The sequence below is a fragment of the Diuraphis noxia genome, unplaced genomic scaffold (genome assembly GCF_037042655.1).
Source record: "Diuraphis noxia isolate RWA-SAM2 unplaced genomic scaffold, SU_Dnox_SAM2 contig0003, whole genome shotgun sequence".
Lineage (NCBI taxonomy): Eukaryota > Metazoa > Arthropoda > Insecta > Hemiptera > Aphididae > Diuraphis > Diuraphis noxia.
This window is the reverse complement of record NW_028301713.1, coordinates 48,325,410-48,350,071: the sequence shown is the minus strand read 5'-3', so window position 1 is coordinate 48,350,071 and position 24,662 is coordinate 48,325,410. Positions and strand designations below refer to the sequence as shown.

The window sequence follows — 24,662 nt, the reverse complement described above, 5'->3', positions numbered from 1 at the left end:
GCGATTACCCTCGTAGCCTTATGTACAGGGCCATATTTCTTAAGATTTTGGCACCCCCGACTTAATAAATTATATAACTACATTAATTATACACTTATACAAGTAGTTAAACTACTTAGTTAGTAATACTAACCATAGGGATTAAATTAAAATATACATATGATTGGCTTTATACTATATAGGTATACTCCAAAAAGCAATCGAGGCAGAGATAAATATCAAATTACGAACGCGTTGTTTATATTAATTGTAACTCATAAAGTCATAAGTATTTATTTTATTTTAATGATGAAAATCCATATAAGGTTTTGGAAAAATATTTACACGTTTAGGGTACTTAAAATTGAGAAATCGCAGAAGAAAATTAACACGATTTTGAGTTCACCAATAAGTCGAAAACCAGAAAAAATAGACACGATAATTAAAATTCTTTGTGTCTTACTGCACAATTTTATTCGCATACACGACGGAGTATTTACAATACCCTGAGAAATGTTAAATGATGATGACGAAGACGGCAACATTTTTGAAATGAATTTCATCAAAACAATTATCAACTGAACAGGACTAGACCAACGAATACTGCGATTGAGTTAAGATAAATATTATGTTCTTCATACTTTATACAACCATATGTAGCACTTCATTGGCAAAATAAGTATACTACTAATACAGAATAAATAATTCATAACTATCATGGCTGTATTAAATGTAAAACACAATTTCCTTACCATTCTCTGAAAGTGTTTTTGCTATATAAATGACCAAGCTAAATCCTGTGCATTTCTATTTGAGTAATCTTTTTGATGATAATCGAACAGACAACTATTTTCTTCAATAAGGTTTATTAATTTTATATTGATTTCTGGATCGTCTTTCATTATTTTTATAATTTATGTTTTTTTATTACACTGTACAGGAATTCTAATACCTAATATACATGACAATATAATAATAATAATTATAATTTTTGAAGTATAGTTGGTATAATATACCTAATATAATATAATATACTATTTATTAGTATTACTTAATAATTATTATTTTTGCTACATGGATATGAGTCAAACAATGTTGATATACCTAATTATTTAAAAATGTTGTGAATTATTGATTAATTAAAACAAATAGTAAATAATCGAAATCATTATAAATAGGTTATAAAAAACATAATTAACTGAAACTACTTGTATGTATCGTGTGATAACAAATAGCTAAATAATAAATAGCGACTATTTTAACTATCTTATAAAAATGGTTAAAAAAAAAATTAAATTTTTAACATCGCATAAATTTTTGTTTCGCGTGGCATGGCCTGATGAAAAGTAGTTCAAGCAATACTTTTTGATATCCAAAGTGGTAATAAGGTAATGACACATGTTATGACATATTAGTTCAGTGAGAGGATGTGAATTTGTTATTTGAGTTTCATCGCGCATCGCATGCCTTTTTTCAGGTCACTTGTCAGTTGTCACGTCAATTGCCACGTTACTTTGGTGAGCGTCGTGCCTTATGGATTCAACGATATCGAATTTATCACTAGTTCCTGGTCTTTAACAATTATTGGAAAAATAGTAAAAACCACCAATACTTTGAAAAGCTGTATCTCACAAACCAATCAACGAAGAATAAAAATGTAAAGACGTAAATTCATAAAAAAAAAAAAAAAATATTTTATTAATTCATATTTTAATTATATGTTACTATTTGAAAATCAAAAGTTGATAGTAGTTTCGCCAATAAATATAATCGTGAGAATAATTAAAATATTATACGGTTTTAGAAAAATATAAGCCTAGAAGTTAAAAAAATAAAATTCAAAAAAGGTGAATACTTTTTGAGATAATTAGCGTGCCCATCACTGAAATGGATTACTCTGTATATTATATATTACTACAATACTACGTGATAGTTGATAAATGGAATATTATACAGCGGTAGCATATAATAATTGCAAATATTATTATTGATCTCGCAGTCTCACTGGTGTAATTTATAGTGAATGAATAATGTACCTATTTTTTACTCTTTGTTCTTTGAATTCTTTCGTATCATCTGCAATTGGATTAATTTCAACATAATTATTATTTTTGTATATATTTTTGGTATATCGTGCCCTTAATTCGTCGTTCCGCGTCAGTATCCCTATTATATAGTACATCGATACCATGACTTTTGTAACCCAGCGAGTGCCGCTTGTAGACGCCAGTTGCTCACGTCATCACGAATAGTGTCTGGTACATCTGCAGGTCTTGTCGTCTGGTCTAGCCATCACCGTTTCAGTGCGAATTTAGTGCACACTTGTCCGTCAATGAAAACGCGTGATATATACATAATATAATACTTATGGAAAATTAGATATAATTTGTCATAATAATATTATACTCATCGCACAGGTGCGGACGTCGATCGGCGTGTAATTGTGCCCGTACCACTTAAGCCGGATTCACAGCTACGTCGTGTGTCGTGCCGCGTGAGGGCATGGTAACTATGGTTACAGCTGATAACCATATCGGTTTAAAAGTAGAGGCCGAATTAAATCCTTGGTATCCTCGGTTTCGACTTGGTTATACCACCATACCAATAGTTAAACGTTCAATCAAAATGTGGTTTGATCGACACGACGTGAGATACGACGTAGCTGTGAATCCGGCTTTTGTCCCCACACACTGCAGCGGTAGTAGTAGCGGTGGCGGCGGCGGTGGCGCTGGCGGTAACGATAACGATACTGCTGTCTCGTTCACACTGGAGCGGTACAAGGTCCCAATTATATCGCTACCGCCACCGCCACCGTTACCGTTACTGCCACCGCTACTATACCACCGCTACCGCTACCTGTGCTGCGTAGAACCTTTATTGTTATCTGTTATATATATATATGTATGTGTGGGTGGTGCCACCGTCGCCGTCATTATATATAATATATTATTTATATGATGCATAATAGTCCGTCTCCGTCAGGCGTCAATATCTTCAGCCGAAATAAGCCGCAGACAGTTATTGTCATTACAGTATACTCGGAGATATACTGACCGTCGTTACTGTTTACCAGTAGGCCGTAACATACACGGTGATTGTTATTATTTTTGATTTTTGATTATTACTGTTACGCTGGCCAGATGAGACATTTTCTCAGTGACATTTTATTTTTGTACAGCTATTATTGCTCAGTGCTCACTACCACAGTTTGCGCGATTGTTAAATAACATTTCACCGGGTACTATGTTATCGTTCGTCGTCTTTATCGTTGATTTTTGTGTGTGCAACGTTGAGGACACCCGTCATCGGACACCTGGATGACAAATCGTTTTTATTTTGACATGTTCGTGTTGTGTGTCATCACTGTCATACTGATCATCTCGGGGATTAAAAACACTAGCCTGTTTGGCTTTTCTGTTCCTGGTTTCACGTTACTGTACCGTCGCTGTCCGCATACGGCATAGGTATCGAATAACGATTCATCTGCCGTTACCTTTGTAACGTATGTATTATATCTTTTATGTCGTTACAACGCTGAATCGTTATTATATTGTTAACAGCCTGCGACGTTATATTACGGCAAATTATTGCTCAATTTGTTTCAAGATTTACACCATCACTTCATCGATGGCGCATTGTTACGACATACAGATTTATTATCTGCAAGCGATTGTCTTGGCGTACTACAAAAGTCACCGGGCTGTAATGATATGCACACATATCATTACTTTCAACTTTCAAGTATTCTTCGACGTAAGTAGGTCACTTTAGAACCCACAAACCAGTCGTTCAATTTGAATTCAGAATCAAATCGGAATATTTTTAAAAACAAGAAGGTATAGCAAGTTTTCAGTATAGTATAGGTATATCTTGATGTTTATTAAAATTGCATAGATAAAACTAATAAAGTGATATTTAATGAGCCTATACTACACTTATAGAACATTTAGAACTGTATGAAATAAAAAGTAAAACCTGTATATGTACTATATATTATAATTTATTCATGTAACAAAGTAAATTGACACTCGTCTCACTTATAAACAGAACGGTTATATAGTTGTTATTGTTATTTTATGATTTAAACTTGCCAAGCCAATCCAAAATCATTGAATTTGATAATAACAACGCGGCAGTGAGGCGTAAAAACCTATATTAAATATTTATTTCAAGAAGAAGATATGTAAATTCTTCTTCTCACAGGTGATGTCTTACTGCATATGCTATTACACTGTGATGATATATAATTGTGTGTCTAAATGCGCACAAACGGTTATAGATTGGGTACATATTAAATGAGTATTAACCTATTAAAATTATTTTTTTCCTTTCATTGTTTTGAGCATGACCGTGACAATGTTGAAGGTTGTGGTCATCACCTGAAATTAAATTGATATTAGTATCAAGAAGTTATTTAATAATGCGTCTACTAATATTTTGATATTTATGTATATATAATTGTATAAAACAGTTACGCTAGAAAATAGTTGTAAGTTAACCACTTTATTTGGTGTAGCTTTTATTTGTAATTGGTGAGAATTATTTAGCTTCATGGCTACTAATAATAACTTTTTAAATCTTAAATCCATCTTCGTCCAATCACAAGAATATATTCCGAAGTTGACGGATTCTTTCTGTATTTAAACAAAGAACTAATATAAGAAAAATACCAATGTAGATAGGTAATTTTAAAATATATTACTTTATCATTTAGAACGTCAAATAAATAACAGTATAAATATAATTGAATTATAAAAACAAAAAATGCTGTTGAGATCTTCAGTATGTTGAAAATAGAAAATGATTCAGACGACAAACAAAACTATCAACAGAATAAAATAAGTACCTATTCATTAATCGTCATTGTATTATACCTATTGATATAGAGGACATGTAGAAATGTCATGTATATTTTCAGGTATAGTCAGTAACAGTGCGAATTAAAAACAAAAATATCTATGTTTTTTTGGTCGTAATGAACGTGAAATGACTAATGTTCCTTCATCCTTGCACCTATATTTCCAATTTACCACTCATCATTTGCACGAAATAATATCAAACATAATTCGTATGTACCCATACGTTGTTCTATTGATTTAGAAAATAGAATTTAAGAGATACACAAACGTGTAAAGGTTTTTCAAATGATGCAAATAGGGTAGAAACTATTCTAAGCTCCTCAAAATGTTTATAACTTTATAAGTTCCTTCAAAACAATATTCAATTTGCAAATGAAAATATACAGAACTACAGAGCCGGAGGGATATCTATAAATTATATATTAAATAAGAAACTGTGTCAATAATTTAAAGGACTTTAATCACACTTAATTAATTATCATTAATATTTTTTTTTATTAGTTGTAACTTTTAAAGAGTTTAAGATGTGGGAATCATCAGAGTTCAAGCTTATTTCTTCTTCCTTCAATGCTTTGCGTATTCCCTATTGTTTGACATGGAGGATGTCCTACTCGACGTATTCGCATATTATCTTTATCTTTCACCTGTACAGCAAATTGTTCATTAGTTTCAATAGTGTGCTGCTCATTTTGATCTATAATCAAACTTTAAGATAAGAACATTATCTGTGTTCTCTCGTTGGATTTTACGATGTTTCAATTTTTAAGTGAATTATGAGCATTTTCAATTATTAATATTTTACATATTGATAACTCACTTAAAAATAAAATATATAAAAATCAACGAGAAATGTCCTTACTTTTTAGATACCTAAAAATTTGATAATAGGTCCATTCACTTTAATATCAAAACTAATATAGTATACTATTGAAATAGTTAAACGAAAGCATATATACTGGATTATCATTTAATATAATTAATGGTCAGCTCACAATTTTTTGAATTACCAATTTAGTTAAATTTATAAAAATACAATCTATATAATGTATCAGTGGCGTAGCCAGGATTTTTTTTAGGGGGGGATTTTTTTTTTTTTTGAATAAAATGTAAAGTGTATAGTGTGTGAATACGGCATAAAAGAATACATTTTACCTCGACCAAATGATTGTATTCCTATATTATAAACATTATATTTTTGATATAAATACGGCTGAGGGGGAGGGTTATAACACCAAACCCCCCTGGCTACTCCACTGTAATGTATATATACACTAAACATGAAAAAATTGATAATAAAATATTTGAAAAATTAACAATAGGTTTTTTTCAGTTTTATGATGTATAAACCGTATTTTGTTTGTAGGTATATAAAAATCATTTCCGGGGACTTCCCCTAAAATAATGTATTTTGTATTAAAATCCGCTCGTCCTACTTATAAGTATTTAAAGATTAGTTGGGTGGAGAGGGATCATATGTTGATACACACTTCGATCTACCAAGGCATGTAAAATAAATGTCCTAAAAAAATCAACGAGAATAATAATATTATACCAGGCGGATTATTTTGTACTAGCTTTGGGGACATAAAATGGTCATCAGCCTACTGTACAGTTATCGCGTATTGCACAATAACACAGTGGTTTAGTCTGCCCTACTTAAATATATCATAATTAGTAATAACAATTTACAAATTTACTATGTTGTAAGTTCATAAGACATAGACAACAATATATATTGATTCGGTGTTATCTTCTAATGTACCTCTATGCTTAAATCATTATAGTTAGAAGCATAAATCAAAAATTATTTTAGTATATTAAACATTACCATGATAAATGAATATGCCAATATTATTAATAAAACTGAATCTATTACAATCAAAAATATAACTATTATCCACACCACACGATAGAATGATTTCAATTTTCTGAAAAAAATTAAAATTAAAATTAAGTTATTATTTAACATTGTTTTTAAAAGTATTTATACCTATACTTCTAATTATTTTTTATACTTAATTTCAAATATCTATCTAAAGGTTGATTTTTAAATTCAATCAAAATAATATTCAAGCACTCCTATTAAAATACCTACTTGGAAACTATTGATAAACTTAAATAATTACTAGACATTTTTAAAGGTAGGTTATAGAAGCTATACATAAAATACGTATGTTAAATTTATATTATTTAAAATTTAACCACTAACCAGCATTAAAAAAATATTAAATACTAAAAACAATAATGTACTACTCAACAAGGTTAATGTTATTATAAACAAAGTATTATTATACTTTTATTAATTAAAAATTATCGGCTTATCGCATAAAAACTGTGTTGTATCTATCCAATTGATAAAATATATTATTTGAATTTTTTTTCTCGACAAAATATTATCTTACACCTATATTATTTTTTTAAATAATATGCGTAAAATGTATATTTATACATTACATTTTTCCGAAATATGCAAAAATATATAATAGCTATCAAATATACAAAATAAAATGTTGTCATTAACTTGAAATTATTTCTGTAATTCCATACAAATTCATGATCTAGATATTAGGTATACTATTATTAAGAAGAAATCTTTAATTAATGTTATTGTCAAAAATTACATATTTAGAAACAAGTCAATGATTTTTTTGCTGAACTTGTTCAATTGACAGTCAAATAATGAACTAGAAAAGGATTAATGTACCTACTCTTTAATCAAGATAAATAAATTGCACTTATTTAAGTCATGGGTATAATGATTCTTAACTTTAAAAAAAAACCGAGATTTTAGAATGGGTTTTCAATAGGTATCAAATACCCGACCTCCTGCACCGGATAAGTACACCGATAAATGGAATGTGTGACAAAAATATTATCTATGTATTTCTCCAAAAAATTTGTATTTTGTGAAATTATTCTAAAATAATTTAAAATACATAGTCAATCTACATATAAATTATAATGCAATCGTTTTTTTTTCGTGTCGAAATTTAAAATATATTGAGTAGGTAATAACAAAAGAGCTAATAGAATATTAATAACACTAACATGTAAATGTTGATCTGATCCACTATAATCGATTTAAGATCTTCATATGCTTCAAAACTATTGTTTTCTTTTTCTAAAAATCAAAAAAGTATAAAAAAATTTATTTTTTTTAGAATTAATAAGTTACCAATAGGTAGGCAATATGACAATATATGTATATACCTAATATATTCCATACCAAAACAATAAACATGGTACCTATTATTATAGTATTTATGTTATACACGCGTGCATATAATGCAAGTGTGCACCTATTAAGTGGAAAAACATTACCAATAATGCAATTACGTGCAACAATTCGAATAATACAATTTTCATTAAAATTAAAATGTAGCAAATAATGTCTTGGAATGTCGTTTTCGGGTAGTGAAAAAGAGTAGGTTTCTACCAAAACACAAAATTTTGAGAATCGTTTTGATATTTGATATGTAGTTATGCACAATACATTGCTTTATACCTTTTTAAAACTAGAAATACCAATATATTTTTGACAGATTTCAACTTAGTTTGTCTATTTTGTATTTAGAACAAAATTAAAAATATTTAAATAAATAAATAATATATGTATATCTAAATCTGTTGAAAAAAAACCGTTGTTATACTAATACTAATACTGTTATAGCGTAGTAAATGTTTAAATCACAATATTAAATTTAAAAAAATTACTACTTTACCGTTTAGAAAGTTTTCATGTTCGCCGTTGTTTCCAATACTTTCGAACGCTGTAGTTATTACTTCATACTGTGCAATTACAACCCAGCATATCGATATTAGGAAATTATCAATGATCATCGAATAATTTAAAATGAATATTCCCATTGATATTTCCATTAAATAAAATAGGTAATAATAGTGATTGTAAATGCTCGCAGATACTGGATAATGCAGGTTGAAAATATTATGATAACGTTGATTCGGGCCTTCAACAAGTACAAATGTGTTTAATACCAACGGAACAGTCATCCATAAGACGAATACCGTGGTGCTGTAATTTTGGTATAAGTTAGTTATTGTTATTGATCTATCGCGGTATTTGTCAAGAATTCCGACATGTTTGCGACACCGTATACTTGTTAAAAAATCAAAGCGTGCCAGGTCGAACAATTCCCAAATTTGATTTGCGTTGTAAAGAAGAACGCCAATTTTCAATAAAGAAATTACAATAACTGAGTATACAAATACCATTAGCAATAAATCAACACTGTCGATGGTATCAATGGCATCTGTGAAAAAGCACATTGCAGAAAATATGTTATAACTTGTAATGGCTACAATGAACATGACATTTGTGAACTTGTAGGTGTCATAATTGAATAGTTTTGAGCCGTTTGGGTTGAATATATGATAAAATTGATATCGCTTGAATAAAGCTAAGTTAATTGCTACTTCGTGATCTTGAAACCATTTCATTTTGTAATATTTTTTAGCTCACACAATCTAAAAATAAAAACAATATATCTAATATATTTACGTCATAATATGAACACTATAATAATTCAACATAACTAAAAAGTACAAAAATGATTGAGTATGAATTTAAAGAAAATTGAGTAGGTGGTAGTGGTATGTAATTGTTATTCATGCCTAAGTGAACCGTTTTCCAATTATGTCTCACATCCAACTTCACAACATAAATTTACTAAAACTATATAGTATTAGTGATTACTAATAAACTAATGTTATTGATACTTTGATTAACAAAATACCTACAATGCAAAAAAAAATTTTGAGGAGTACCTAATTAATTGTTTTTGTATAACAGCTAGAACATATAGGTACGTATGCGTAATGCGTATAGGTAATACACTAATACCAGTAATACTTACATGTATAAATGATTCTTAGACAGTTCAAATATCTTATATTTTATAAATATTATCACACTTAATATAATATTTATAAATTTAGTTATATTATTATTAAATATATTTTTGTAGACTAATTACGTTATTAATTAAATGTATTTATCTTTTCAAATTATTATCATATATTACTATATTAGCAATAAACTATAATATATAGGTATTATATACTACGATAATAATAATACCTAGGGAATAACAAAATAGATATAGTTACCTATAATAATATTTTTATCTTTTATAAAATAAATAGTTAGATTAAAATGAATAATATTAAAAAAAAATTCTGTAGTATATACATTTATCGCATACGTATAATATTGAATAATTTATTATTTTATCCATCTTGTATATTATTCTATTTTGTTTGTCCCCCCTCTTTTTGGTTTTAAAAATTGTGTAGACGTAAAAATGTAATAATACCTTGAGCTCATTTTTTTTACTTTAAATTTAAAGGTAATTTAAGTTTGAAAAAAAAATTTTGAAAAAGTAGAAACAAAAATACACACGGATTTTGTGGAAAAACATGTTACAAACAAAAGTATCAGATTTATTTAATATGTAATAATTTATAATATTATATGATGAAAATACAATCTACTTTCAGAATATATCTAATTTAAGGTAAAATTTGGTGAAATAAGTCGAATAGATTGTAAGCTGCTTTGTAATAACTTTTTTAAGTTAGTTGTTAGACAGATGGGTTTTTTATAAACTACAGTTTTATGATTAGGAATTTTGTACAAACTAAAAGTCATTTCAATTATTTTTCAAACAATTTACTCTTCATATCATCCTCTTCTTGATAAACGATAGTTAGGCATCTATAGTAGGTACATGCCTATATAATTGAATACAATGTGCCAATAAATATTTTATAATCCTCTATATCATTGTAATAATTTAATGTAAAATAAACATTATACGTACCCACCTTTCTTATAAAATTATGTTTGACGATAAAACATGCATTGAGTATATGTTCCTATTACTTGGAAATGTCTTATTCGGTGTCTTGTGTGGTAACTACTAAAATTAAAATATTTCACATAACATTAAGTTTATAGCACATATTTAAATTTATGTAATTATTGATTTCCCTAATTATCACCTAAACTTTTTGTACATTTTAAATTCATGATATTGAATAATTTCTTAAATTAATAGTAAAAAACTTAAAATGTTAATAACTTTTTATAGTATATGAAGTCTTACATAAACAGTCCAAAAAACAATTTACCTATATTTAAGGAATAGTTAGAAAGAATAAAAAAACGTAATAATTATCGTATAAATAATGCAAAATTATTTAGGTACTTTTTAGTGAATATTGATAATTCCTTCAAGGTCTACATTGAGGTACAATAAAGTCATAATTAGGGTTAGGAATGATTATTACTTTATATTTTTTTTTATGTGGAGTAAAAATCGCACCTGAATAAAGTTTACATGACAAAAAATGTTGTAAGCACAGTTCATATTTTTTAACTATTTATATTTGTAGACTCCCCGATTATTGAAGTCAAACGCCAACTTAGATGAAGAATGATGTTGAAAATATAAAATTTGGGGTGAACGATCGATGATAAGTGTATACGTACGCGACAAAGCTTTGTTCCTTAAAAATATTAAAACATAATTAGAGAGATAAACGAAAATCCGACTAACAAAAACGCCGAAAACCCAAGTAATAATAATATGAAATAGTTTATTAGTAAGTATTTAGGTACATTTATATTCTAGCTAGTTGTACACTACGAGTTGTGTTGACAAGCACGTGATTTATACATATTTGTGTAACTCGCTATCAACTAAATATAACTATAATTAAATTAAATTATAGTGATGTAGTTTTATTTAATAATAATATAAAATGGTTATTGATTATATTGTTTAAGTATAAAGGACTAAAATATATGTAAAGTAGTAATCAAAAAAATTATCAACAGTAAAAAGAGAGGTGGCAATATTATAGTCTAGTCTTGAGATGGTCACTTCCACACAAATTTTAAATGTTTCTCAATTTTCAGTTAGAATTTTATCAGAACTGTCTTCTAAACTGCTCTACATAGTTTAAGTGAGTGTTAATCTACATTTATGGCACATATGATTCGCTAATTTGAACGATTTAAGTACTTAAATTTCGGTAAACAGTATTTTAAATATAAAAAATATTTTGTACATTGTAATGTACAAAGAATATATATAGACGCGTGAAAGCTCGCTGAACCTTACATGTTTTCAATGTACAACATACCAATAAATAATTAATTTAAAATATATAATAATTTTTTTTGCACTATAATCTCAGGCAGACATACATCGACACTTGTTGATGGTCATTTCCACAAAATTTTTATATGTTTCTCAATTTTCAGGTAAAATTTTATCAGAACGGTCTTCAAAACTGCTCTAGATAGTTTAAGTGAGTGTTAATCTACATTTCTGGAACAAATATTTCGGTAGTATGAACGATTTATGTACTTAAATTTCACGAAAAAATTATTTAAGTTTCAAAAATATTTTCTACATTATAATGTACAAGAACAAAATATTTAAATATCAAACCTAGCTCAACTATTCATGTTTAAGTGCACAAAGTATCGATAAAAAAATTAATTAAAAATAGTATTATTTATTTTTGTACTATAATCTCAGGCAGACATACATCGACACTTGTTGATATTCATTTCCACACAAATTTTATATGTTTCTCAAGTTTCAGGTAAAATTTTGTCAGTACGAACTTCAAAACTGCTTTAGATAATTTAAGTGGGTGTTAATCTACATTTCTGGCACAAATATTTCGCTATAATATGAACGATTTATGTACTTAAATTAATTTTTTAAATTTTAAAAATATGTTCTACATTATAATGTACAGGAATAATATATTTAAATATCAAACCTAACTGCACTATTCTTGTTTCCAGTGTAAAAAGTACCGATAAAAAAATTAATTAAAAATAGTAATATTGTTTTTTGTACTATAATCTCAGGCAGATATACATCGACACTTGTTGATGGTCATTTCCACACAAATTTTAAATGAATCTCAATTTTCAGGTAGAATTTTAGCACAAAGGTCTTCAAATCTGCTCTATATAGTTTAAGTGAGTGTTAATTTACACTTCTGGCACAAATATTTCGCTAATATGAACGATTTATGTACTTAAATTTGACGAAACAGTTTTTTAAATTTAAAAAATATTTTCTACATTACAATGTACAAAGAATATATTATATAGACACGCGAAGGCTCGCTGAACCTTACATGTTTTTAGTGTACAACATACCAATAAATAATTAATTTAAAATATAATAATTTTTTTTTGCACTATATTCTCAGGCAGACATACATCGACACTTGTTGATGGTCATTTCCACACAAATTTTATATGTTTCGCAAGTTTCAGGTAGAATTATATCAGAACGAACTTCAAAACTACTTTAGATAGTTTAAGTGGGTGTTAATCTACATTTCTGGCACAAATATTTCGCTAATATGAACGATTTATGTACTTAAATTTGACGTAACAGTTTTTTAAATTTCAAAAATATGTTCTACATTATAATGTACAAAGAAAATATATAGACACGTAAAATCTCGATGAACCTTACATGTTTTCAATGTACAATTTACCAATAAATAATTAATTTAAAATATATAATATTTTTTTCTGTTTTCTAACCCAGGCAAACATAATTCATCGCACTTGTTGATTGTCATTTCCACACAAATTTTAAATGTTTCTCAATTTTCAGGTAGAATTTTAGCTGAAAGGTCTTCAAAACTGCTCTATATAGTTTAAGTGAGTGTTAATCTACATTTCAGGCACATATAATTCACTAATTTAAACGATTTAAGTACTTAAATATCGGGAAACAGTATTTTAAATATCAAAAATATTTTCTACATTACAATGTACAAAGAACAATATATGTAAATATCAAACCTAGTTAAACTATTCATGTTTAAGTGTAAAAAGTACCGATAAAAAAATTAATTAAAAATAGTAATATTTTTTTTTGTACTATTATCTCAGGCAGACATACATCGACACTTGTTGATGTTCATTTCCACACAAATTTTATATGTTTCGCAAGTTTCAGGTAGAATTTTATCAGAACAAACTTCAAAACTGCTTTAGATAGTTTAAGTGGGTGTTAATCTAAATTTCTGGCACAAATATTTCGCTAATATGAACGATTTATGTACTTAAATTTATCGGAAAAGTTTTTTAAATTTCAAAAATATTTTCTACATTATAATGTACAAAGAACAATATATGTAAATATCAAACCTAGTTAAACTATTCATGTTTAAGTGTAAAAAGTACCGATAAAAAAATTAATTAAAAATAGTAATATTTTTTTCTGTACTATAATCTCAGGCAGACATAATACATCGAATATTGCTGATGTTCATTTCCACACATTTTTTAAGTGTGTCTCAATTTTCAGGAAGAATATTAGCATAAAAGTTTTCAAATCTGATCTATATAGTTTAAGTGAGTGTTATTCTACATTTCAGGCACATATAATTCGCTAAATTGAACGATTAAAGTACTTTAATTTCGGGAAACAGTATTTTAAATATCAAAAATATTTTGTACATTACAATGTACAAAGAAAATATATAGACACGTATATTCTCGTTGAACCTTACATGTTTTCAATGTACAATTTACCAATAAATAATTAATTTAAAATATATAATATTTTTTTCTATTTTCTAACCCAGGCAAACATAATACATCGCACTTGTTGATTGTCATTTCCACACAAATTTTAAATGTTTCTCAATTTTCAGGTAGAATTTTAGCAGAAAGGTCTTCAAAACTGCTTTATATAGTTTAAGTGAGTGTTTATCTACATTTCTGGCACATATATATCGCTCATTTGAACGATTTAAGTACTTAAATTTTGGGAATCAGTATTTTAAATTTAAAAAATATTTTCTACATTACAATGTACAAAGAATATATATAGACACGTGAAAGCTCGCTGAACCTTACATGTTTTCAATGTACAACATACCAATAAATAATTAATTTAAAATATATAATAATTTTTTTTGCACTATAATCTCAGGCAGACATACATCGACACTTGTTGATGGTCATTTCCACACAGTTTTTAAATGTTTCTCAATTTTCAGGTAGAATTTTAGCATAAAGGTCTTCAAATCTCTTCTATACAGTTTGAGTGAGTGTTAATCTACATTTGTGTCACAAATATATCACTCATTGGAACGATTTAAGTACTTAAACTTCACGAAACAGTTTTTTAAATTTCAAAAATATTTTCTACATTGTAATGTAGAAAGAACAATATATGTAAATAACAAACCTATCTCAACTATTCATGTTTAAGTGTAAAAAGTACCGATAAAAAAATTAATTAAAAATAGTAATATTTTTTTTTGTACTATTATCTCAGGCAGACATACATCGACACTTGTTGATGTTCATTTCCACACAAATTTTATATGTTTCGCAAGTTTCAGGTAGAATTTTATCAGAACGAACTTCAAAACTGCTTTAGATAGTTTAAGTGGGTGTTAATCTAATTTTCTGGCGCATATAATTCGCTAATTTGAACGATTTAAGTACTTAAATTTCGGGAAACAGTATTTTAAATATCAAAAATATTTTCTACATTACAATGTACAAAGAACAATATATGTAAATATCAAACCTAGTTAAACTATTCATGTTTAAGTGTAAAAAGTACCGATAAAAAAATTAATTAAAAATAGTAATATTTTTTTTTGTACTATAATCTCAGGCAGACATACATCGACACTTGTTGATGGTCATATTCACACAAATTTTAAATGTTTCTCAATTTTCTGGTAGAATTTTAGCAGAAAGGTCTTCAAAACTGCTCTATATAGTTTAAGTGAGTGTTAATCTACATTTCAGGCACATATAATTCGCTAATTTGAACGATTTGAGTACTTAAATTTCGGGAAACAGTATTTTAAATATAAAAAATATTTTGTACATTGTAATGTACAAAGAATATATATAGACGCGTGAAAGCTCGCTGAAACTTACATGTTTTCAATGTACAACATACCAATAAATAATTAATTTAATATATATAATAATTTTTTTTGCACTATAATCTCAGGCAGATATACATCGACACTTGTTGATGGTCATTTCCACACAAATTTTATATGTTTCGCAAGTTTCAGGTAGAATTTTATCAGAACGAACTTCAAAACTGCTTTAGATAGTTTAAGTGGGTGTTTATCTACATTTCTGGAACAAATAAAAATACTTCGGTAGTATGAACGATTTATGTACTTAAATTTCACGAAAAAATTATTTAAGTTTCAAAAATATTTTCTACATTATAATGTACAAGAACAATATATTTAAATATCAAACCTAGCTCAACTATTCATGTTTAAGTGCACAAAGTATCGATAAAAAAATTAATTAAAAATAGTATTATTTATTTTTGTACTATAATCTCAGGCAGACATACATAGACACTTGTTGATGGTCATTTCCACACAAATTTTAAATGTTTCTCAACTTTCAGGTAGAAATTTAGCACAAAGGTCTTCAAAACTGCTCTATATAGTTTAAGTGAGTGTTAATCTACATTTCAGGCACATATAATTCACTAATTTGAACGATTTAAGTACTTAAATTTCGGGAAACAGTATTTTAAATGTCAAAAATATTTTGTACATTACAATGTAAAAAGAAAATATATAGACACGTAAAATCTCGCTGAACCTTACATGTTTTCAATGTACAATTTACCATTAAATAATTAATTTAAAATATATAATATTTTTTTCTGTTTTCTAACCTCAGGCAAACATAATACATCGCACTTGTTGATTGTCATTTCCACACAAATTTTAAATGTTTCTCAATTTTCAGGTAGAATTTTAGCATAAAGGTCTTCAAATCTGATCTATATAGTTTAAGTGAGTTTTAATCTACATTTCAGGCACATATAATTCGCTAATTTGAACGATTTAAGTACTTAAATTTCGGGAAACAGTATTTTAAATATCAAAAATATTTTCTACATTACAATGTACAAAGAACAATATATGTAAATATCAAACCTAGTTAAACTATTCATGTTTAAGTGTAAAAAGTACCGATAAAAAAATTAATTAAAAATAGTAATATTTTTTTTTGTACTATAATCTCAGGCAGACATACATCGACACTTGTTGATGGTCATTTTCACACAAATTTTAAATGTTTCTCAATTTTCTGGTAGAACTTTAGCAGAAAGGTCTTCAAAACTGCTGTATATAATTTAAGTGAGTGTTAACCTACATTTCTGGCCCAAATATTTCGTTAATATGAACGATTTATGTACTTAAATTTGACGAAACAGTTTTTTAAATTTCAAAAATATGTTCTACATTATAATGTACAAAGAAAATATATAGACACGTAAAATCTCACTGAACCTTACATGTTTTCAATGTACAACATACCAATAAATAATTAATTTAAAATATATAATAATTTTTTTTGCACTATAATCTCAGGCAGATATACATCGACACTTGTTGATGGTCATTTCCACACAAATTTTATATGTTTCGCAAGTTTCAGGTAGAATTTTATCAGAACGAACTTCAAAACTGCTATAGATAGTTTATGTGGATGTTTATCTACATTTCTGGAACAAATATTTCGGTAGTATGAACGATTTATGTACTTAAATTTCGCGAAAAAATTATTTAAGTTTCAAAAATATTTTCTACATTATAATGTACAAGAACAATATATTTAAATATCAAACCTATCTCAACTATTCATGTTTAAGTGTAAAAAGTACCGATAAAAAAATTAATTAAAAATAGTAATATTGTTTTTTGTACTATAATCTCAGGCAGACATACATAGACACTTGTTGATGGTCATTTCCCCACAAATTTTAAATGTTTCTCAATTTTCAGGTAGAATTTTAGCACAAAGGTCTTCAAATCTGCTCTATATAGTTTAAGTGAGTGTTAATGTACACTTCTGGCACAAATATTTCGCTAATATGAACGATTTATGTACTTAAATTTGACGAAACACTTTTTTAAATTTCAAAAATATGTTCTACATTATAATGTACAAAGAAAATATATAGACACGTAAAATCTCGATGAACCTTACATGTTTTCAATGTACAATTTACCATTAAATAATTAGTTTAAAATTTATAATATTTTTTTTGTAATATAATCTCAGGCAAACATAATACATCGCACTTGTTGATTGTCATTTCCACACATTTTTTAAATGTTTCTCAATTTTCAAAAAGAATTTTAACTTAAAGGTCTTCAAATCTCTTCTATACAGTTTGATTGAGTGTTAATCTACATTTGTGTCACAAATATATCACTCATTGGAACGATTAAAGTACTTAAACTTCACGAAGCAGTTTTTTAAATTTCAAAAATATTTTCTACATTGTAATGTACAAAGAACAATATATGTAAATATCAAACCTATCTCAACTATTCATGTTTAAGTGTAAAAAGTACCGATAAAAAAATTAATTAAAAATAGTAATATTGTTTTTTGTACTATAATCTCAGGCAGACATACATAGACACTTGTTGATGGTCATTTCCACACAAATTTTAAATGTTTCTCAACTTTCAGAGAGAATTTAAGCACAAATGTCTTCAAATCTGCTCAATATAGTTTAAGTGAGTGTTAATTTACACTTCTGGCACAAATATTTCGCTAATATGAACGATTTATGTACTTAAATTTGACGAAACAGTTTTTTAAATTTCAAAAATATGTTCTACATTATAATGTACAAAGAAAATATATAGACACGTAAAATCTCGATGAACCTTACATGTTTTCAATGTACAATTTAACAATAAATAATTAATTTAAAATATATAATATTTTTATCTGTTTTCTAACCTCAGGCAAACATAATACATCGCACTTGTTGATTGTCATTTCCACACAAATTTTAAATGTTTCTCAATTTTCAGGTAGAATTTTAGCATAAAGGACTTCAAATCTGATCTATATAGTTTTAGTGAGTGTTAATCTACATTTGTGTCACAAATATATCACTCATTGGAACGATTTATGTACTTAAATTTCACGAAAAAATTATTTAAGTTTCAAAAATATTTTCTACATTATAATGTACAAGAACAATATATTTAAATATCAAACCTAGCTCAACTATTCATGTTTAAGTGCACAAAGTATCGATAAAAAAATTAATTAAAAATAGTATTATTTTTTTTTGTACTATAATCTCAGGCAGACATACATAGACACTTGTTGATGGTCATTTCCACACAAATTTTAAATGTTTCTCAACTTTCAGGTAGAAATTTAGCACAAAGGTCTTCAAAACTGCTCTATATAGTTTAAGTGAGTGTTAATCTACATTTCAGGCACATATAATTCACTAATTTGAACGATTTAAGTACTTAAATTTCGGGAAACAGTATTTTAAATATCAAAAATATTTTGTACATTACAATGTACAAAGAAAATATATAGACACGTAAAATCTCGCTGAACCTTACATGTTTTCAATGTACAATTTACCAATAAATAATTAATTTAAAATATATAATATTTTTTTCTATTTTCTAACCCAGGCAAACATAATACATCGCACTTGTTGATTGTCATTTCCACACAAATTTTAAATGTTTCTCAATTTTCAGGTAGAATTTTAGCTGTAAGGTCTTCAAAACTGCTCTATATAGTTTAAGTGAGTGTTAATCTACATTTCAGGCACATATAATTCGCTAATTTGAACGATTTAAGTACTTAAATTTCGGGAAACAGTATTTTAAATATAAAAAATATTTTGTACATTGTAATGTACAAAGAATATATATAGACGCGTGAAAGCTCGCTGAACCTTACATGTTTTCAATGTACAACATACCAATAAATAATTAATTTAATATATATAATAATTTTTTTTGCACTATAATCTCAGGCAGATATACATCGACACTTGTTGATGGTCATTTCCACACAAATTTTATATGTTTCGCAAGTTTCAGGTAGAATTTTATCAGAACGAACTTCAAAACTGCTTTAGATAGTTTAAGTGGGTGTGTATCTACATTTCTGGAACAAATACTTCGGTAGTATGAACGATTTATGTACTTAAATTTCACGAAAAAATTATTTAAGTTTCAAAAATATTTTCTACATTATAATGTACAAGAACAATATATTTAAATATCAAACCTAGCTCAACTATTCATGTTTAAGTGCACAAAGTATCGATAAAAAAATTAATTAAAAATAGTATTATTTATTTTTGTACTATAATCTCAGGCAGACTTACATAGACACTTGTTGATGGTCATTTCCACACAAATTTTAAATGTTTCTCAACTTTCAGGTAGAAATTTAGCACAAAGGTCTTCAAAACTGCTCTATATAGTTTAAGTGAGTGTTAATGTACACTTCTGGCACAAATATTTCGCTAATATGAACGATTTATGTACTTAAATTTGACGAAACACTTTTTTAAATTTCAAAAATATGTTCTACATTATAATGTACAAAGAAAATATATAGACACGTAAAATCTCGATGAACCTTACATGTTTTCAATGTACAATTTACCATTAAATAATTAGTTTAAAATTTATAATATTTTTTTTGTACTATAATCTCAGGCAAACATAATACATCGCACTTGTTGATTGTCATTTCCACACATTTTTTAAATGTTTCTCAATTTTCAAAAAGAATTTTAACTTAAAGGTCTTCAAATCTCTTCTATACAGTTTGATTGAGTGTTAATCTACATTTGTGTCACAAATATATCACTCATTGGAACGATTTAAGTACTTAAATATCGGGAAACAGTATTTTAAATATCAAAAATATTTTCTACATTACAATGTACAAAGAACAATATATGTAAATATCAAACCTAGTTAAACTATTCATGTTTAAGTGTAAAAAGTACCGATAAAAAAATTAATTAAAAATAGTAATATTTTTTTTTGTACTATTATCTCAGGCAGACATACATCGACACTTGTTGATGTTCATTTCCACACAAATTTTATATGTTTCGCAAGTTTCAGGTAGAATTTTATCAGAACGAACTTCAAAACTGCTTTAGATAGTTTAAGTGGGTGTTAATCTAATTTTCTGGCGCAAATATTTCGCTAATATGAACGATTTATGTACTTAAATTTATCGGAAAATTTTTTTAAATTTCAAAAATATTTTCTACATTATAATGTGCAAAGAACAATATATGTAAATATCAAACCTAGTTAAACTATTCATGTTTAAGTGTAAAAAGTACCGATAAAAAAATTAATTAAAAATAGTAATATTTTTTTCTGTACTATAATCTCAGGCAGACATAATACATTGACAATTGCTGATGTTCATTTCCACACATTTTTTAAGTGTGTCTCAATTTTCAGGTAGAATATTAGCATAAAAGTTTTCAAATCTGATCTATATAGTTTAAGTGAGTGTTATTCTACATTTCAGGCACATATAATTCGCTAATTTGAACGATTTAAGTACTTAAATTTCGGGAAACAGTATTTTAAATATAAAAAATATTTTGTACATTACAATGTACAAAGAAAATATATAGACACGTAAAATCTCGCTGAACCTTACATGTTTTCAATGTACAATTTACCAATAAATAATTAATTTAAAATATATAATATTTTTTTCTGTTTTTTAACCTCAGGCAAACATAATACATCGCACTTGTTGATTGTCATTTCCACACAAATTTTAAATGTTTCTCAATTTTCAGGTAGAATTTGAGCATAAAGGTCTTCAAATCTGATCTATATAGTTTAAGTGAGTTTTAATCTACATTTCAGGCACATATAATTCGCTAATTTGAACGATTTAAGTACTTAAATTTCGGGAAACAGTATTTTAAATATCAAAAATATTTTCTACATTACAATGTACAAAGAACAATATATGTAAATATCAAACCTAGTTAAACTATTCATGTTTAAGTGTAAAAAGTACCGATAAAAAAATTAATTAAAAATAGTAATATTTTTTTTTGTACTATAATCTCAGGCAGACATACATCGACACTTGTTGATGGTCATTTTCACACAAATTTTAAATGTTTCTCAATTTTCTGGTAGAACTTTAGCAGAAAGGTCTTCAAAACTGCTGTATATAATTTAAGTGAGTGTAAACCTACATTTCTGGCCCAAATATTTCGTTAATATGAACGATTTATGTACTTAAATTTGACGAAACAGTTTTTTAAATTTCAAAAATATGTTCTACATTATAATGTACAAAGAAAATATATAGACACGTAAAATCTCGCTGAACCTTACATGTTTTCAATGTACAACATACCAATTAATAATTAATTTAAAATATATAATATTTTTTTCTGTTTTCTAACCTCAGGCAAACATAATACATCGCACTTGTTGATTGTCATTTTCACACAAATTTTAAATGTTTCTCAATTTTCTGGTAGAACTTTAGCAGAAAGGTCTTCAAAACTGCTGTATATAATTTAAGTGAGTGTAAACCTACATTTCTGGCCCAAATATTTCGTTAATATGAACGATTTATGTACTTAAATTTGACGAAACAGTTTTTTAAATTTCAAAAATATGTTCTACATTATAATGTACAAAGAAAATATATAGACACGTAAAATCTCGCTGAACCTTACATGTTTTCAATGTACAACATACCAATTAATAATTAATTTAAAATATATAATAATTTTTTTTGCACTATAATCTCAGGCAGATATACATCAACACTTGTTGATGGTCATTTCCACACAAATTTTATATGTTTCGCAAGTTTCAGGTAGAATTTTAGCAGAAAGATCTTCAAAACTGCTGTATATAATTTAAGTGAGTGTAAACCTACACTTCTGGCACAAATATTTCGCTAATATGAACGATTTATGTACTTAAATTTGACGAAACACTTTTTTAAATTTCAAAAATATGTTCTACATTATAATGTACAAAGAAAATATATAGACACGTAAAATCTTGATGAACCTTACATGTTTTCAATGTACAATTTACCAATAAATAATTAGTTTAAAATTAATAATATTTTTTTTGTACTATAATCTCAGGCAGACATAATACATTGACAATTGCTGATGTTCATTTCCACACATTTTTTAAGTGTGTCTCAATTTTCAGGTAGAATATTAGCATAAAAGTTTTCAAATCTGATCTATATAGTTTAAGTGAGTGTTATTCTACATTTCAGGCACATATAATTCGCTAATTTGAACGATTTAAGTACTTAAATTTCGGGAAACAGTATTTTAAATATAAAAAATATTTTGTACATTACAATGTACAAAGAAAATATATAGACACGTAAAATCTCGCTGAACCTTACATGTTTTCAATGTACAATTTACCAATAAATAATTAATTTAAAATATATAATATTTTTTTCTGTTTTCTAACCTCAGGCAAACATAATACATCGCACTTGTTGATTGTCATTTCCACACAAATTTTAAATGTTTCTCAATTTTCAGGTAGAATTTGAGCATAAAGGTCTTCAAATCTGATCTATATAGTTTAAGTGAGTTTTAATCTACATTTCAGGCACATATAATTCGCTAATTTGAACGATTTAAGTACTTAAATTTCGGGAAACAGTATTTTAAATATCAAAAATATTTTCTACATTACAATGTACAAAGAACAATATATGTAAATATCAAACCTAGTTAAACTATTCATGTTTAAGTGTAAAAAGTACCGATAAAAAAATTAATTAAAAATAGTAATATTTTTTTTTGTACTATAATCTCAGGCAGACATACATCGACACTTGTTGATGGTCATTTTCACACAAATTTTAAATGTTTCTCAATTTTCTGGTAGAACTTTAGCAGAAAGGTCTTCAAAACTGCTGTATATAATTTAAGTGAGTGTAAACCTACATTTCTGGCCCAAATATTTCGTTAATATGAACGATTTATGTACTTAAATTTGACGAAACAGTTTTTTAAATTTCAAAAATATGTTCTACATTATAATGTACAAAGAAAATATATAGACACGTAAAATCTCGCTGAACCTTACATGTTTTCAATGTACAACATACCAATTAATAATTAATTTAAAATATATAATATTTTTTTCTGTTTTCTAACCTCAGGCAAACATAATACATCGCACTTGTTGATTGTCATTTTCACACAAATTTTAAATGTTTCTCAATTTTCTGGTAGAACTTTAGCAGAAAGGTCTTCAAAACTGCTGTATATAATTTAAGTGAGTGTAAACCTACATTTCTGGCCCAAATATTTCGTTAATATGAACGATTTATGTACTTAAATTTGACGAAACAGTTTTTTAAATTTCAAAAATATGTTCTACATTATAATGTACAAAGAAAATATATAGACACGTAAAATCTCGCTGAACCTTACATGTTTTCAATGTACAACATACCAATTAATAATTAATTTAAAATATATAATAATTTTTTTTGCACTATATTCTCAGGCAGATATACATCAACACTTGTTGATGGTCATTTCCACACAAATTTTATATGTTTCGCAAGTTTCAGGTAGAATTTTAGCAGAAAGATCTTCAAAACTGCTGTATATAATTTAAGTGAGTGTAAACCTACACTTCTGGCACAAATATTTCGCTAATATGAACGATTTATGTACTTAAATTTGACGAAACACTTTTTTAAATTTCAAAAATATGTTCTACATTATAATGTACAAAGAAAATATATAGACACGTAAAATCTTGATGAACCTTACATGTTTTCAATGTACAATTTACCAATAAATAATTAGTTTAAAATTAATAATATTTTTTTTGTACTATAATCTCAGGCAAACATAATACATCGCACTTGTTGATTGTCATTTCCACACATTTTTTAAATGT

The 24,662-nt window shown here is 26.9% G+C and overlaps 2 protein-coding genes across 2 annotated transcripts in view; one reads left to right on the top strand and one right to left on the bottom strand.

Moving 5' to 3' along the window:
• Positions 1 to 2,945: 2,945 nt before the first annotated feature.
• LOC107170532 (opsin, ultraviolet-sensitive-like) overlaps positions 2,946 to 24,662 on the top strand; it is a 37,682-nt gene continuing 15,965 nt past the window's right edge. The window contains exons 1-2 of the mRNA XM_089222860.1: positions 2,946 to 3,481; positions 3,540 to 3,732. The gene's annotated coding sequence lies outside the window, so the exon portion shown is untranslated. The remainder of the gene's footprint in view (positions 3,482 to 3,539; positions 3,733 to 24,662) is intronic.
• Positions 3,960 to 10,780, bottom strand: LOC149057470 (uncharacterized). Its single transcript, XM_089222866.1, has 7 exons — positions 10,683 to 10,780; positions 8,561 to 9,323; positions 7,887 to 7,959; positions 6,667 to 6,766; positions 4,682 to 4,801; positions 4,455 to 4,613; positions 3,960 to 4,358 (listed from the first exon to the last, which is right to left on the bottom strand). Exons 2-7 carry the CDS (start codon positions 9,294 to 9,296, stop codon positions 4,296 to 4,298), a joined length of 1,251 nt encoding a protein of 416 aa, XP_089078992.1. The 5' UTR covers positions 9,297 to 9,323; positions 10,683 to 10,780; the 3' UTR covers positions 3,960 to 4,295.

Bases quoted from the DNA above. Each gene is read 5' to 3' on its own strand.
- LOC149057470 (XM_089222866.1), bottom strand. From the start codon at position 9,296: ATGAAATGGTTTCAAGATCACGAAGTAGCAATTAACTTAGCTTTATTC. The intron at 6,767-7,886 runs GTTAGTGTTATT...AATTTTTTTCAG, and splicing joins GATCAGATCAACATTTACAT to AAAATTGAAATCATTCTATC. The intron at 4,614-4,681 runs GTAATATATTTT...GTTTAAATACAG, and splicing joins TTGACGTTCTAAATGATAAA to AAAGAATCCGTCAACTTCGG.